General features: G+C 41.0%; 1 protein-coding gene across 1 annotated transcript in view; it reads left to right on the top strand.

The window, feature by feature from the left end:
* CSMD3 (CUB and Sushi multiple domains 3) overlaps positions 1-17,325 on the top strand; it is a 2,682,374-nt gene that overhangs the window by 1,218,601 nt on the left and 1,446,448 nt on the right. The window contains exon 10 of the mRNA XM_069220640.1: positions 15,326-15,447. Within this exon, the coding sequence (XP_069076741.1) occupies positions 15,326-15,447 (122 nt within the window). The remainder of the gene's footprint in view (positions 1-15,325; positions 15,448-17,325) is intronic.

Raw genomic sequence — 17,325 nt, 5'->3', positions numbered from 1 at the left:
TTGCACAGGTACATAGGAGGTGCACAAAGGCCCTTATGCATAGGCACACCTTTCCTATTTGTGCCATGGTGCGCCGTTAGATAGGCATGTTGTGCACAAACCAGGAACATATGTTTGATTACAGAGAATGCAATGCCCTCACGGCAGCCGCAAACTGATGCTGCCCTACCGACAGCACATTCAAGTGAAATACAGCTCAGCTGCGTCATGGCTGCTCAACATTTCACTGTCAGCACTTTAAAGAGGGATTAGAGATCCCTGCACTCAAGTGACTGCACTCACCTGGAAGGGGATGTCTGGGATGTCTATGGCACCACCTTATCCTCCTCTGTAGGGCTGACATCACGGGTTGCACCGACCGTACCCCACCGTTTCGCAGCACACTTTCAGTGTGCCCTCAGACAGCTGCTTTGCTTTGCACCTGCGTCCATGATACGGCTCAAGCTCAGAGGCAAAGAGAATCCCTCATTTGTATGGGACCATGCCAACTTGCAAATGATGGAATGCCCTCTTGAGAAAGCACTGCTGCAATATATGTTCCAGCGCAATCTGTATCGCAGAAGGGGCCACACAAGAGTCTGCGGCACATTCATAATGCAAAGCAAGCACATATGCCCACACCTTCTGGAATAGGGTCCCAAATGTAAATATTTTTATTCCTCTGTGAACGAGTGACGATGAGGCATCTGCAACGTCTACGCACCTAGCATAGATTTTATTACAGATATTTTGTTCAAAGCAGATGCATGCATGAAATGACAATTATATGCACATAGCACAAGTTGCACATATGCACATTTTTGCATTTTTTGCATTAAAAAGTCTACCTTTTCCTGTGAACCTCACCAGAGCAGATTTAGATAAACATTTGAAAACTTGGGGGGATCAGGTTTTATGTGTACTTTTTATGTAATAGCTATGAAAATGAATGGTGAGGGTAGATCACTGTGTTTTTTCCTACTTTGGTTCTACATCTATTATTAAGCAAGTTTGGAACAGCTGCCCTTTTCAGGAATAAAAAATGAGGATGAAAGCAGTTTCTACAATCCGTGTCAAAATAAATGAAAACTAGGCTCCAGTAAAACCCATTTTATTAAACTGTCTTTTTTTTAGCATAATCAATATAATTTAATTTGTTGTATGTTATTGACCTGACTGGCAGAGCTACATGAGAAATGAGATGCTTTAAATTCATAGCTTCAGAACGTATTTTACTGAATTCCTACAAGACGGAGTATCATAGTATTCGTCAAACATAGGAATTGCACGGACAATTCAATAGGATGTTCGGAAATACATCTTCCATTCCCTAATATTTGTTTCCTGTAATAACACAATTGTTAAAGTGAACATCCTGATCCGAAGTACTTTTACACATTTTTAGTTAACAAAAATGCTTGGTACAGAAAACAAGTAAATATTTGGAATTGGAAAATGTGTTTATTAATGGATGCACTTGTTTTGCATAGTCTAAAGGCTGAGGGTGGTCGAAGATCAATATTTTTCGTTTTGCTACTCGTTTAATAATAAGATTAAATAATAGGTGCCCTAGGTTGATTGAACAAGTGATCATGCTTTCGAACTATTGACATCAAGATAAATTATCTTTGCACACAAAACCGTCTGTTGAAGGGATCAACTGCATGATCACAAACGTTAAAAAAAAAGTAGCTTAAAAAAATAAAACTTCGCAATTTTGTTCGTCCTGCTGGGCACGTTTTGGCCAGTCACAAGCCTTCTGTTTGCGGACCATTGGAAGTTAGAACAAAATCGTACCTCGATCACGTCGGGAGTGGCAGACTGGCACTAATTAAGCTGAAATCAATTAGTGTTTGATTCCTGCTCCACACAGAGGGACGGAAATTACGAGGCTGTAAAGAAGAGTTCCACGCAGACCAATAAATGGTGAGCAACAGGCGGGCTCCAAGCCCTTTACTGAGCACAACACTGTGTCGCATACAAGACGCATGTATAAGCGCATACACTCGCCAGCTCGCCCCTAAACACACTGGCATTCTCAGTTATAGTGAGCTATTCAGTTCACTGCTTCTGACTAAAGACTTTATCTCAGCAGTTACATCATCTACAACAACAAGGGTATTTTTTTTTTTTTAATGTTTTGAAAATGTTAGAACTGAAAAAAGGCAGCAATAATCCACAAACTATGACAACCTGTTAACCACTGCAGCGTGTGACAACTTAAACAAATGACAGTCTGTTTTAGGGTCTAGAATCTGCACCATTACTTCCTGGATTTTTTGGAGGGCCTTAACCACTTCTCTTGAGTGTTGCAACATCTCTCAATGGGTTTCTGTTTGCTCCAGTGGGCCACTCACTTTCTCCTTTGAGTTATTTCCATGATGTATCATTTGCAGACTGTTTGCTAACCACCTCACATTACAGAATGATGGTTGCAGCAAAACTTTTCATGTTGCAGCAGCCAAACAGATCATTGAAGTTAGTAATACGAAGTGTGTTTAAAAAAAAAAACATATTACACTCTGCATATTCTGTTTGTTTTGTTATTTGTAAAGGGCATGGCTACCCCACACGGTGCCCCACCTCAAACTCAGCCACATCAACAGAAGGCAGCACATGTACCCCAGAAGAATTAGAATGGATGAGTTTGTAGAAGCTTCCTAAACCTAGTTTTTGACTGTTGAGATTTAAAATCTCCATGGATATTGTTCCATAATTTAGATACAAGGTAAGCAAATGAACAGACACTAGGTCTTCCTCTCCTGATTTTGGGAAATGTCAGGAGCCCGTATGTTTGTTATCTGATTGATTTTTAGGAACGTATGGTGAAATCAGTTTCCTAAAAATATGAGGGCCTCTACCATGTACTATCCTTTCAGCAATGCATAGAGCCTTAAACTGAATCCTTTTCTGAACAGGCAGCCAGTGCAAGGCTGCCAATGCCGGATCTTGTGATTGATATTTCGGTATTCTAAATCCACTTCTGGTGGCAGCATTCTGGACTACTTTGTCTTTTGATGACGTATTTTGGACTCCCTAAATACAGAGACTCCCAATAGTCTAGACTGGAGCAGAAAAGGCTCTGCACCACCATTCTCTTAGTGAGAGTAAGTAACTATTGCAGGCATTTCCTGAGAGATCTTAAGGTGCTACAGCAGAAACCTGCCAATTTCTGAGCCTGTATTTCCATGCTCAACTTTTTATCAATCCAGAAGCCAAGGCCTTTTTTTAGCCTCGGATGGTTTGGAACAGTCAACTAGATTTCAGGCCAGGTGACATCCATCTTGTAGGATTATTCCAACCACCAGGACCTCAGTCTTTCCACTGTTAAGTTTAAGGCAGCTAGCTGACATCCGTTCTGGGAGCTTCATAAGGCATTGACTGAGTTGGGATGAGGTGGAGCTGGAGATAGGATTTAGTGGCATAATAATTTGCGTATCATCTGTGTATGACATGAGATCAAGTCCGAATGAGCAGACAATTTCTGCCAGGGGGAAGACAGAGATATTACAGTGTGTAGGGCTCAGGGATGAACCCTGAAGCACCCCACATGTAAGAGGAAAAACATCAGAGGGGAAAGTCTCTTCACATACCTGGAAGCTAATATTACCCAAAAAAGCATCAAGCCATTTTATAGCAAGCTCCTGAATTCCAGCTTTGTTCATCCTGTGGATAAGGGTGAACTGGAACACCGTATCAAATGCCACTCTTAGGTCTAACATGATCAAGGCAGTAGAACCTCCGTAATCCAAGATAGCCCTTAGCAACTCAGTGGCAGCTAGTAGAGCAGTCTCTCTGCTACTTCCCTGCCTTAAAGTAGTTTGTGTGGGGTCCAGAATATTTTGTGCTTCCAGAAAATCTCATATGTGTTTATTAACACCCTTTTCTACTATTTCACTTGTCACCCAGAGAAATAAAAATGTTCTGTAATTTCCAACAATGCAGGATTGGTGGTCGTTTTTTTTAGTAGGGGTATTACTATTGTCTGCTTTCTTGCCGCAGGGATTACTCCACTGTCGAAAGGAAGATTCAGAAAATCCATTAACAGGAGCACAAAAACTCCTTTTAATGGTACATCTGGTGGAGCCAGGTCAAGAGGAGATCCCAACTTCATAGATCTTAAAATAGCCGCAAATTGAGAATATTATGCATGTAGACTATATTATGTATATTAATATAAACCAAATGGGCTGTATAGAGATAGTACACCTAAGGGTTACTGTGTAAGATGGGCCTATATTACTGATGTAACATGTATTTTTTTACATATATTTTATATCATCTGTATGTTAATTGATTTAAGTCATCTGTAAAAAGACATCATTTATTGACTGCAGATATGGTGGTCAACATTTTGAGAAATATGGGTTTTTGTTGGGGATAATATTATCATATTTAAGTATTTATATTTTAAAAAATATACACATTTGGGCTACAGGGAGCATATTTCACTTTCATTGATTTTTTTTTTTAATGCAATGGCAGTCCAGATTCGTTTTCCATTGAAAAGGCATTTATTAGTTTGTTTATAACTTTATCAACATTTGATAAATCTGTGCAAAATCTACACACTTGCTAGATTCATATAGGTAGGTTTTGACATCATTTTTCACACAGACGTACTCTGAGTTATGGGAGGGTTCCAAAAATAAATAGTTTAATTGTATATTCCATAGGAACCAATGTTCTCTGCTATAGCAACCATTAGTGAGCATAATTACAACACACCTGGAATTATATTACTAGAAAAGATTATTTTTATGGTTTGGTGTAAATTTGTCCAATAGGTTTTGGGAAAATAATATAATATAAGCTACTGGTGGAATTCAAAAGCTTAATGTGTTGTTCATTTTGCCTGTTGGGTCTGAGGACTCTGAAAGAGTTTGCAATCTAAACAATCTGATTGACTGACAGCAATTGAAAAGGAATTGTTGCATCAGCCATTACAGCATGTGTGAATTCCCAAAAGGGAAAATGTATGTCTAAAATAAAAAGCCTGCAGGTTTATCATGGGGTTTGTAGACCAGAAAATAGCTCCACACATTTTATTTATTATTTTAATATTTTGGTGAATCCTAAAAAGAAAAAGAGAAAAAATTGAAGAATGACTATGCAGTGTCAGAATCCATAGGTAGAAAGAACTGTTAAAACAGGAAGTGAAACAGGGCTGAATGCCAGGTGAAGTGGGCCCAGTGACAAAGAGCTGGTGCAGGGCATGGCAGGAGGTCAGGCCCTTCTTATCAACCCACTAAATCCACTGAGTAGGGGACCCGGAAGCATCAGGGCTGGTGCAGCATCAAGCTGCAGGATAGACCATGTGCCCAGAGCTGCCATCTCATGACAACATGACATGTGCAATGGACCATAAGTCATTCATACTGGTTGATCATGCCCTTGAGTGAGTGCTGCATCTTTCTCAAACCAGACTTGCAGGAACTAAAATAGCAATCAAATCAGTCACATTTCCACCATGAATGCATTGAATCACCTAGTTTTAATGAGTGAAAAAAGACTAACTTTGGGAAAGGCAAGCCACATTACAAGTTATATCAAGAGTAATTGAAGTTGGATGCCAGTTATTCCATTGTTTTGTAGTGAGCTCCGACTTGAAGAGGTCGTATTTGCTGCACAAATCTGTTGAGAAGACTGGTGCATATGGCAATAGAAAAGAACCTTCTTGAACCTGCAGCTCATAGCTGAGCGAACAATCGCCAATGCAGGATGATCCTAGATCAATGCGATATTTATTTAGCTTTAAAAAAAATTAAGTACTAAAGGCAATGACCAAAACCCCAATTCAGAAGTTTGTTTTTTGAGCAAATTCTTTCAAAAACAGTTCTCTCAGAGTGTGAAGTGTAATTTGTGCACCATGTGCCAAATTTGTATTGATGGCTCTGTATTATTTATATTTGTGATAGACAAACAAGCACCTGTGTGTTTTTCTTGGGAATAGAATAAGCCTACAATGAAGGATCATATTGCACAGGATCCTCTGTGGTTATCATTTCAGCAGTGGTGCTGAGGGGAAGTAGATGTTGACATGACCCATGGAAGTTGATAGACTCTGCCCATATTGCAGATGAGTTTTAGTGATATGCTAATGAGTCTTATTTGACCCTTTCTGGGGGACCATTAGCCTAGTATTTTGTACACAGGGCTTTTCCATCTAATTTGACCACTTATGAATAACACTTCTAGGGCATTACCTCCCTCGCATAAAAAGATTAGTTATATTATTCATCAGGCTTAGTGTCTGTACACTTTTGTCATCACTGTGGTCATTCAGTGTTTCTCTTCGGATTACCTTTCCCGGGATATTCTTTCTGATGACGTGCATGAGTCATCGAATGGAATTTACATGTTGATGAAGCACAGCACTTTTTGCAATCTCTTGTTTGTAGGCTTTTTTGCTCAGCAAATCAGTTAATTGAGGAATAGTGATGTTGACTGTTATGCTTTTATGTGCCCTGGAACCCTGTGCCTACTCTGTGCACTTCTGTTTCCTCATGTGGAAATATACAAAGCATATTTTTCCCCTTGTGTGCAACATTTTCCCCTGGAGAAATGCCCTTTCATCACACACTCAAACAAATGTGGGTTGAACTGTTGCCTTTCCCATCCTGAGAAGGGAGTTTCTCCAGCCATTGGATGGGGGAATTTTCCAATAATTTCCATGGTAGGAATGGCCCAGATCAGCGTTTGTGAATGCCCTCAAACATAAAGATTTATGTGCTTCTAGAAACTTGCACGGCAAAACACACCTTGTAACGCTCTCTCCCATCCTCTTGTATGGTATTTACTTCCTAAGATATCTCTGCGCACATGCCAGAGAAATTCCCAGTCATTAATGCATTTACACCTTCCAGGAATCCTTTTGTGAACTCATATCATAAAAGAGTTTTAAAAATACTTTTATGAAAGACAATACCTTTGGAAATTTAGCCCTACAAGATATAATAAATCTCAAGGCTGCCCACCGTGCTCATTGTTCACTCTATTGTAGTATTTGTAAATGTTTTTGAATTCAAGTTTTTTCAAAGGTTTAGCTGACATGCTAAGTTGTCTACTGGGGCTTCTATTACTTTTCTTGTTGAAAATATTTCTCATCATGTCTCTGTTTCATCCTGGCAAAAGAATAAGTGCTTCCACAATTATCTTGGTAAACTGTTTGGACCATCACTTCTCCGTGTGGACCATTTGGATGCTAGGGCTACAACCTTGGCCTATTTTATTATTGTAGTAAAGTTTGAGTCCCACATTCATGGCTAAATCATACTATCGAGTGTTCAAACTTTCTCACGTATATTTATCAGTGTCGAACAATTGAGTGCCATTCTTTGCAACCATCCCCAAAGGTCTTGTGAGTGTCTTTTGAATCAGGATGCTGCTCCTTCTGCTTCGTTCACCACAATTTATTTTACGGATATTTCTAGTGCCTTTCCAAGAATCAAGAGCGATGTCTTTAAAGCATTTTTCTATCATCCTGCCCTGTAATTAGGAGTCCATTAATTATTTAGGGGCACGCCCACCTAATGTTCATGGTAGATGTTGATCTAGACTTGGGTGAGTCAAGATCTTCAAAATTGCGTGAGATGTTAACCACAATAGGGCTTTTTAAACTTCCTCATCTTTCATGTGAAAAATGCAAAGTCACTTTTCTCTCATGTGTCATCATATTGTTAACACCATCACATTGCCTTGGGTTGTGTGCTTTAACTTCATCCCAGTTGTAGATAATGTGGTAAGGAAGTCAGTCTGCGTTGTGTAACGTTATTAATCAAAGCTATAATTTTTCTGCATACATCTCTCAAACGTATTAGTAATTATTTACGCATTCACAGAGATGCTTTTGGTACTTGCAGTATATGATTAAGAATCCTAAAATAAAACAGTGACATATAAACTGTTGTCTAAAACCAGCATGCCATCTACATGGTATTGGTTAGAACGTTGTTTCCTCCTGTCTTTCATTATCCTCATGTTGCTAAGAATGGTTAGCTTTGTCAGATACATTCTTATTAGTAAAGTCAACCACTGTGGTATATTTTAAATCCTGACTTTATGCTTCTCCAGACCAAACACTCTTCATGAATGTCATGTGATTTCTACACTTTTTTATCATCTTTGTCTTATCCAACTTTTCCCATAGAGTGATTTACACATGTGATAATCATTGTCTGTATAATGTGTGTTGTAGAGTGCTCTGACTCAATTGTATGAGTAGGACTATAAAACAAATGTAATTCAGGTGGGAGGGTCTTTGGAGAGATGAGGTGCACCGTTGGAGGGTGGTAGTGAGGGAAACCATGGAGAACATGGTCACGGTGGAGCAAAAAAGATGGTTACGTTAGTGCCAGCAACACAAGAATCGGCCCTGTAGCTCTGTTGCTCATTTTAAATATAATGATTTTACGTAGAACCTTCCTTGCACAGAGGACTATGGGGCATATTTGTACTCTGTTTGCGCTGAATTAGCATATTTTTTTCTTACACTAATTCAGCGCAAATTTAACTCAATATTTATATTTTGGCGCTAGACATGTCTAACGCCAACATATTGGAGTTAAAGTAATTTTTGGCCTGCGGCAAACTACCTTCTGTCAACGGGATACAAGGTAGGCGTTCCGGCAAAAAATTACTCAAAGGCCCTAGTGCCTTATTTATCCTCCTGTGCAAAAATGGTGCACGGGAGGGAGGTGGGCCTAAATAATGGCGCTAAGCTTGCTTAGCGCCATTATTTAATGCCTAGGTCAGGGCAGGCATTAGGGGACCGGTGGGTCTATTTCCATGGTGGAACACCATGTAATAAACCCACAGGTGCCCTCCCCAGGCCCCAGGGACACCCCCACCCACACCAAAGGGACAGCGGAGGATGGGGAATCGCATCCCAGGTAACTACAGGTAAGTAAAGGTAAATATTTACCTTTTTTTCTTAAAGTACCAAAGGGGCCCCAGAAATGGGGCCCTATACATGGCACTGGGTGCAATGGCCATGCAGAGGGGACCCTTGTCACCTGTGCTGGCCATTGGGGTGGTGAACATGAATCCTGTCTTTTATAAGACAGTAGTCATGTGGTTTGGTAGGTTTAGCGTCAATAAATGATGCCAGGCTGGTTAGAGTCATCTTTTTTACTCTAACCAGCCTAATGTAATTTTATATCACTAAACCCACTATTCCCATACCACCACCCCCATCCGGCTAACGTCATTCTCCATGACGTTAGCCCACTCTTAGTGCCAGATTACACCATTCCATAAATAAGACACCCAGCAGGCATCTTGGAATGGCGCTAGCCAGCGGGATACTTTTTGACGCTAAACTGCATTAGTGCAGTTTAGAGTCAAAAAGTATAAATCAGGGCCTATGTGTATTTAGGGTGATAATTTCATCAAATTGTGATGGCTGTTGTTTTGTGGGAAGTTCAGTAGAATACTTCTGAAGCCACACTGGGAGAAGGGTATGCCAATTCTACTGCAGTCTTTCCTTTAGTTAAACTGACCAGGATTGTGGGTTTATTCACATGAAGAAAGGGCAAGAATCATCTTATCAGAAGATATTGTGGCATAAGATCATAGGATGCACCAAACCAACTCAAATGTGATACAGAAATCACACTTGTTGAAAAATGGGAACTAGGCCAGTTTATAACTTGCCTTCGAAACTGCACAAAATCTGTGTATGGGATTTTCCTATGAACATACCAAGTTTGGTCCACAGTTATTGTAGCAGATGTTTAAATACAACAAAAATGCAGAACGTATGGTTAAAATAAAAACAGAAGAACTGCTATTACTTGTCTTTGAGCCTGTCTGTAGCTAAAGTCATTGGGAATGCCTAGTAACTCTGAGCAAACTGATTGTGGGCCAGACCAAAGCACAAACCATGCCCTTCTCCCACATTCAGTTGCACAGGGCCAAAGGGTGCCTATAGTAGATTCTGGGAGCACAGGGACTGTGCTCGATACCAAAGGCCAATCACTGCTCTAACAGCCAGCTGGGTACATCAAAACTTCACAGCCCAGTATAGTCGGAAGAGCAGTGTCCTTTTCTGCTTTTGTGGTATCATTGATATCTTTATGATTTCCTGTATGGCACCATGTTTGAGAGCGTGAGCAGGCCAGAGGGTCTTGGAAATGAAAATGAAAGAGGTGAACCACTGGATTGTCCCATGAGATCAGCATATCCAGGGAGGGAGTTGCAAACCTTCATCATGAACAATTATAAATGGACTGGAATTCCCAGATCAGGTGATCTTCCCTTAACATTGTGTCTCCCTTGAAAAGATCTGTAGACAGAGGACAACCAAGGCTCTGCCTATCTGAAGATCATGCGCACCACCGGAACCAAATACCTCATCTCTCCAGCATTTAGTACATGCCTTGGAATCTTTGCTGTCACTGTAACAGAGGACTGGAAAAAATACCTGTTAGACAAGCCAAAAGCCTCCAATTTCATTCAGCTGTGGGACCACATGGGCATTGTGTTTGATCCTGTCCCATCAGCATCCAAAGATTCCAGCTTCATCCCCAACCTATAGACCTGTGTACCTACTATGGCCAGTGGAGATACAGGGTTCAATGACTTTTCTTTGACCAGTTGAGCGTAAGAAGTTACCACCTACTTCCAGAAATTATGGACAGATCCCACATGTGGAACCTAGAAGATAAGACCTGGTGAGTCAGAAAATAGGTCAAACTAGATGTGAAATGCTGATAAACCAACAAAATGAGTAACACAGTGGATATGTTGTTGCCCTGTACATTCAGCCAGTGAAAGTCTGAACAGACTAAGACTAAAGCCAATACTTCGGTAACTCATGAAGAGCCACAACTCTGCAACCCAGAAGTAACTCAAGAAGGAAAACGTAGTCCGCTATAGTCTTGATGCACTCCAGAGATTAGATTTATATTACGTTCCCTAGGAGCTGTATAGAGCCAGCCCTTTGGCACCACCAGTGCAGCCAGGAAGGCCTATGGTATATGAAAATACTAATCCCGGAAATGAAACAACATAAGGAAATCCCCATTATTAAGCAGTAGAATGAACTGCTGAAGTGTCATTATTTTGAAGTTTAAGTGAGGTTTAAGGCCTATGGAATATAAAAATACTAATCCCGGAAATGAAACAACATAAGGAAATCCCCATTATTAAGCACTAGAATGAACTGCTAAAGTGTCATTATTTTGAAGTCTAAGTGAGGTTTTCACTTGTTCAAGGCATTCCAGTCCACCATCAATCTAAACGCTGAATTGTCCATGGGAAACACGACATAAAGACAACAGAATAGAACCGACTGCTACTCTCAGTAGGAGGGACTGGAACAATAATACTCTTAGCCAATAAATGTTCACACACTGCCTCCAGCACTGACCACTGTACTTGTTTTGCAACTCTGAGTTCAAAGAAGGGGGTACACATTCTATGCAATAACCCTGGGATTCCACATCCAGGACCACTGGAAATAAACTAACAACCTCCATGCAAACATGACAATACTTCTGACAATCAAAGCCTCCAGGTGTGGACTAGTCGTCGATTTAGGAAGAAGGTGCATTCCTTCTTACCAGTGCCTGTTTTATTGAGACTTCTACCATCCAGAATATGGCACAAAGGGATGTTTGAACAACCACAAAGAATTGAACATGACCAAATTCAGCTTTGACCCCTTATTCCAGATCAAGATCATACAATGCCTTACCCTCCAAGAGGAATACTGGAGGAAGAGGTCCCTCTGATTTCTATCAGTTGGCCATTTTAAATCCAACCTAGCAGCCATGGAGGACCCACAACTTGAAGCTATTACACTAAAAGGGCCAACAACTGGTCTACCCGGGTATTTCACCTTTTCATGGCTTACAATGCCTGTAAGCCTCCTACTAACTAATACATCATCAAAGATTTCTTCCTAAGGGATATGGAAACGTAGGCAGCATAGATGCTAGTTTGCAAGGGCAGCATTAAATCATCATAAACTTCCTTTAGTGCATATTCTACCATGTGATCAACTGGAGCCCTAAGAGACATGACTTCAGACCAGAGTTATGATCCACCAAAGGATACAGTTTCGAACTATATATTCAGGAAAGTAAGCTTAGTTTGCTCCTCCCTCTCACACTTAATCACTGATCTTATGGAATGATCAATTGATAACAAGGAGAAAGAAGGCTTATCACACTTGTCAAGCATGTCTGCATCATCCTCTAAGGAAGTCTCAACGCAAGGACCTATTGAATTGCCTCTTGCGTGTGCTAACCGCTGTTAATCTGACATAAAGTGGGCAAACGATTTTAAGGTCCTTCTGATCTCCAATGCCCTCCATCAACCTAGGACTAAAGAAATGCCTGACATGGTCTCTCTCCCAATCACCGGGCTGGCTTCTAAGTGAAGGCAGTCTTCTGCCCAGGGCATTTTGCAATTCTTGAACAGATCAATTGGCATAAACTTGCCATCCCGCTAGGACCTACTCCAAGGTGCAGCTCATTGGGATGCAACAAGCCCATGTGCCAAGTCACACCCCAGCACTTCAGGAAGGCAGTAGATTAGAAAATGTACAGAAAAAGAACAGTAGCCACACGATGCCTGTGGTTTTTATGGCACCTCTCTTGAGGGAAGAGGCCTGAAGGAAGCCGACACAGTGGGGGGGAAATAATTTAAAGAAGAATCAGAAACTGGTGTAGCAATAGCCCCCGTAGTGCGGGGGCTGAGCTCCAGGGAGCCCCCTCCGGCACTGTGCACAGGTATCCGGCCCTTGGTCTGAGAGCTCCTTGCTGTGTCATTTTAGCAGAATATTTAATTGCCATAAAATAGATTCCCTCAGGAATCGCAGCGTATTAGCAACAAACATTAAGAATTTGACAAAAACGTTTTTCCTATAGTTTTACTATAACAAAGAGGCTATATGCTACTAACTTTATAGAAAAGTGGCGGCAAACTCATCCATGCACCTTTTAAGGCATGGGTCATGCAGCGTAATAGTCATAGTGTGAAAGAAGAGCGGGCTGGACGTATAGTAGTGTTCACTGTTGCAGTAGAAAATGTAAAGAATAAAGGGAAGGCCGCAATCATCAGCTGATCATAGTTCTGCCGCTCATCACACTTGAAATACATCTGAAAATGGTGCATCTTGCACTTCTGTTTTTTCTTGCAAATCTTGTGTTCTGTATGCGCACTGTAAGTGGACTGGGTTGTGGGCTGCAACAGTATAATAAAAGAACTCAGTTTCTATGTGCAAGGTATGTTGTCATGTAAGACATGCCTGTCCTCCTCCTAAGAATAATTTACATGCTTCTCGCATGGGTGAGGCATATGCCTAATTTAGAGACTAATCAATAGTGTACAGTACTAGTAATTGGCAACATTGTGTGTTGTGAAAGCACCTCAAATAGAATTATCACACTAAATGCTATAACAATTAGACTGGAGCAAAATTTGAATTACCAGAGTAATTTAGGATTACTCTTGTGATGCAAAATTATCAACAATTGCATGATTGTGCACGTTCGCGTAATTATGAATAATTTGGCTCAAAAATCCTACTTCCCCAGAGCACAAGAACAATGGATTTTGCAAGTGGCTACTGCTATTTGTGTTCTGTTGCTTTTAGCACTTTTTTTTGCACACAATGCATCCTTGAATCGATATTTGACTTGAGGGTGCATTCTCTGGTAAAGAAATAGCACTAAATGCTGTGTTACGTTTCTTATGTAATTTCTTGGAATCCTGCGTCACGCTACGGCAAATTACGCGATTTACCCCCACCCCTAATTGGTAAAGTGTTCAGCCCCTCACACCTTGAATGTCTCAGGATTTGAACTCGGATCTACTTGCCAGCCCCTGTGCTCGCTGTATAGCAAGTCAGTCCATGGCATAAATGCAAGTCACTGAACAAGGACTGGAGGAGTCCGACACTTCTGTCTTTGGCTGTTTCCTGCATTTTCAGTGGATTTCTGACCTTTATGGAATTCAGGAAGATTCACAGGCGTGTTCTTGGAAATCTACGGCATTCTTGCATTTATACATTTCCAGGAGTGCTCAAACCTTACAAAATGTAGTCGTGCGCAAGGAAAGGTCACGAACTACATTCATAAATGTAGGTTTCATTTGTTTCCATAGGACACAAATATTTCTTTCTTTGCATAAACCACTTCCCCCCCCCCATGAAATATATCGTATTCCCTGTCATTTCCCGCTCTGTAAATGTACGTAGATTTACTTTCACGTCAATAAAGGCCAAGTATTTCCAAGGCTCGAATCTACATGCAGAATGAACAATGTTTGTGATTTAACACAAACTTAGGAGCATGTGAGTTTTCAGCAGTTGGCAGTGCAGAACGTTGTCCTGCATTCCTCGAAATTTTAGTCTTCCTGACCCTAAGTTAACATTTAAAATCTGCGACGGTGAAAAAAATCAACAGACAATTGTCTCTCTGTCTTAATTTCAATCTACAAATGTTAAATTATATTACCAATTTATTTTTTTCAGGCCCAAACACGTGTGTGCAAAAATATTTTGACTCGAGTCCCAGAGGTGCAACCAATTAATTAATAGCCTCATTTTGAATTAACTTTGACCTAGTGATATCTGTTGAGTAGGTAAGAGTGTAGTCTCCTTCCTGTCCATGAAAAGAGATGCTAAAATCTCCTAAATGTATTAAAACTGCTAATTCGAAAGTTAGATACCAAGTGGCTATTGGAAAGCGATTTCTATTTAATTATGACTACTAACAACTTTTGTGGAGCTTTACATTTCCAAAAATCAAGGTTATTGTAAATAATGGTGCAATTCTTGCATTACTAGTAAGGTGCTTATGAAAGAGTTTATTCACAGGAAAAGTACTTTCAACGAAACACAGTAAAATCGAATATATGTCGAAGGTTTCAAAACGATTGACTTTTATGGACTGCCTTCCCGTTAAAAGCCATCACCTAAACATTGCAGCATTGATAAAGTTAATGGGCTCCTGCATGAGGGCAAACGGCCTAGCTCAGAAGACCTGCTATAATATTAAAGAACACAGTGTGACATCGTTGGGTAATAAATGTTATTGGGATGTGCATTTTTATGTACCATGTTTATGCTTTATGAAACAAGCAGAACTTTACTTTTTCTTTTTATGTAGAAGTACTATTCAGAGTTTTCCAAATGTACTGTTCAGCATTCCTTATAATCTATGTGGATGTCCGTCTTTAGTACCTACAGAATTTCGGGTTTAGAGGGGTTTATATTCTAGTATAAAGTAATTTGCTTTTACATGAAGTGAACGCAGCACGTGTTCGCTTAATACACATGTGGTTGCTTAATTTGTTTAGTTTCTGCTCTCTGACAAGGGGTTGTCCTGTTTTACAGTAAAGACCTGTGGATCCAGTCTACAGGGACCAAGTGGTACCTTTATATCACCAAACTTCCCCTCCCAGTACGACAGCAATGCTCAATGCGTCTGGGTTATCACCGCTGAAAATCCAAACAAGGTAAGTGTAAATTAACAACAAAGGGAAACACATATCCAAATGTGATTCATGCTACTGTGGTAAAATGGTGTTTAAAAATAACTTCAATCAGTTTTGGTGTTATTGCCTGTTATTTTCCTGCACAGTGATGGTAATAGCCTCATTATGAAGGGAGTCCATGCAGTTATGCAATGTTGTTTCTTATTAGACTTGGGGCCTTATTACGAGTCTGGTTGTCTAAAACCTGGACCGCCAGACCTGTGGAGAGGAGACTGCCGCGGAGCTGATGGTCTCCCCTGAGCCGTATTACGGGGTTTCCACTGGGCTGATCGGTGGAAAGCTCTGCAATCAGAGGTTTCCGCCAGTCAGGCCAGTGGAAACCGTGCCGCAACATGGGCCTTGGCTTCTCATGGAGCCGAGGCCAAAGTTGTTGCACACTGTGTACCATAACAGACAGTGTGCATTCCCTTGTGGCCCCCCTTTGGTCCCCACCATGAAAAAGCTGACGGAACCTGGACTCATTATCAGTGCGGCAGAGCTGAACTCAGTGCTGCCGTGGCTGAACACGGCCCCAACCATTGTTAGCCCATCGGGAACCATGTTCCTGGCATGGACGGCGGTCCCCTGGAGGTCTGACGGCCAGGGTCATAATGTGGTGGTCGGACCGCCTGGAATGTGGGAGTCTGACGCCAGTGAAAGGCTAATAGTCTCAAGGCCACCTCCTTGTAATGAGGCTCTTAGACTTTTTTCTTACTAACTTGCTGAGACAAGCTGTGCACCTTTGATATTTCCTGTACCACCCCGGAGAATCATCTTAAGGTGTACATTTTACAAGACCAGTCATTCAAACACACAGTCACTAATGCTACTGGCGGTAAATAAGTTAATTTTAGACAACCATTTGTGCCGTAACCTTTTCTGAAACATTGCTATCAGTGTTATTTCTCCCTGCATCTGAAAGGGAAATATCATCAGTTAGTACCTGGATTAACAACTTGACCGTTTTTACCACTGTGCCATGCATAGCAAATATATCAACTGTTTGTAACTGAAAATAAAAGCAGAGGCCTGGGCCAGCATAAAGGGAAACTTTAATAATTATACCTGAAAATGGACTAGGCTACCAGTCACACTGATTTGTGTGAATCAAAATGTTATAAATATGTTCTATTCTGTATGGAACTTTTATGGTTCTGCTGATAAATCTAAATCCCAAACTTTAAATCTGTAAATTCAGTCACTTGGAGCTGCTTACTTGATTAATTTTTATGATATTGCAGATGACCCATAATGTATAAAGTTTTCTCCTGTGCAAAAAGTGGATATATGTGGAAGTTTAAAAAAGTTACCAAACACCTATTACTTAAACTTCATTAACAACAAACTAATATTACCCTGTTTTAATCATATTTGTTTTGTTTCCATAGCTCCTTTTATTACCAGGGAACTCTCACCTTCCTGTATAGGCCTTGTTTGGATCACCCCTGGCCATCACCAAAATTCATGATTTTCTTATTAAGTGTTTTAAGATTATGGGCCTGATTACGAATTAGACGAATGGTTTAACCTGTCTACCAAACTTTCAATGGGGAGTTTGCCGCCAATTGGCTACCTCCCCACCGGGCCCATTATGAGTTTCCCACTAGGTCGATGGGTGAAAACCTGAGTTTTCGCCCACCAGCCTGGCGGGAAACAGCCTACAGCATTGTCTCTGGCTCGTAATTGAGCCGGCGGCAATGCTGTAGAGCGCAGGGTGCACAAGCAAAGCAGACAGTGACTATTGCGATGGTGCTGGCCAGGGAGGCCCCTGTACTGCCCATGCCAAGTGCATGGCCAGTGCAGCGGCCCCCTAGAGCCCCATGCACCTGTTTTCCACCAGCCTTTTTTCATGGCGGTGGT

This window comes from Pleurodeles waltl, chromosome 2_2 (assembly GCF_031143425.1).
Source record: "Pleurodeles waltl isolate 20211129_DDA chromosome 2_2, aPleWal1.hap1.20221129, whole genome shotgun sequence".
Taxonomy (NCBI): Eukaryota; Metazoa; Chordata; class Amphibia; order Caudata; family Salamandridae; genus Pleurodeles; species Pleurodeles waltl.
The sequence above is the reverse complement of the archived record's forward strand: the minus strand, read 5'-3'. Positions and strand labels throughout refer to the sequence as shown.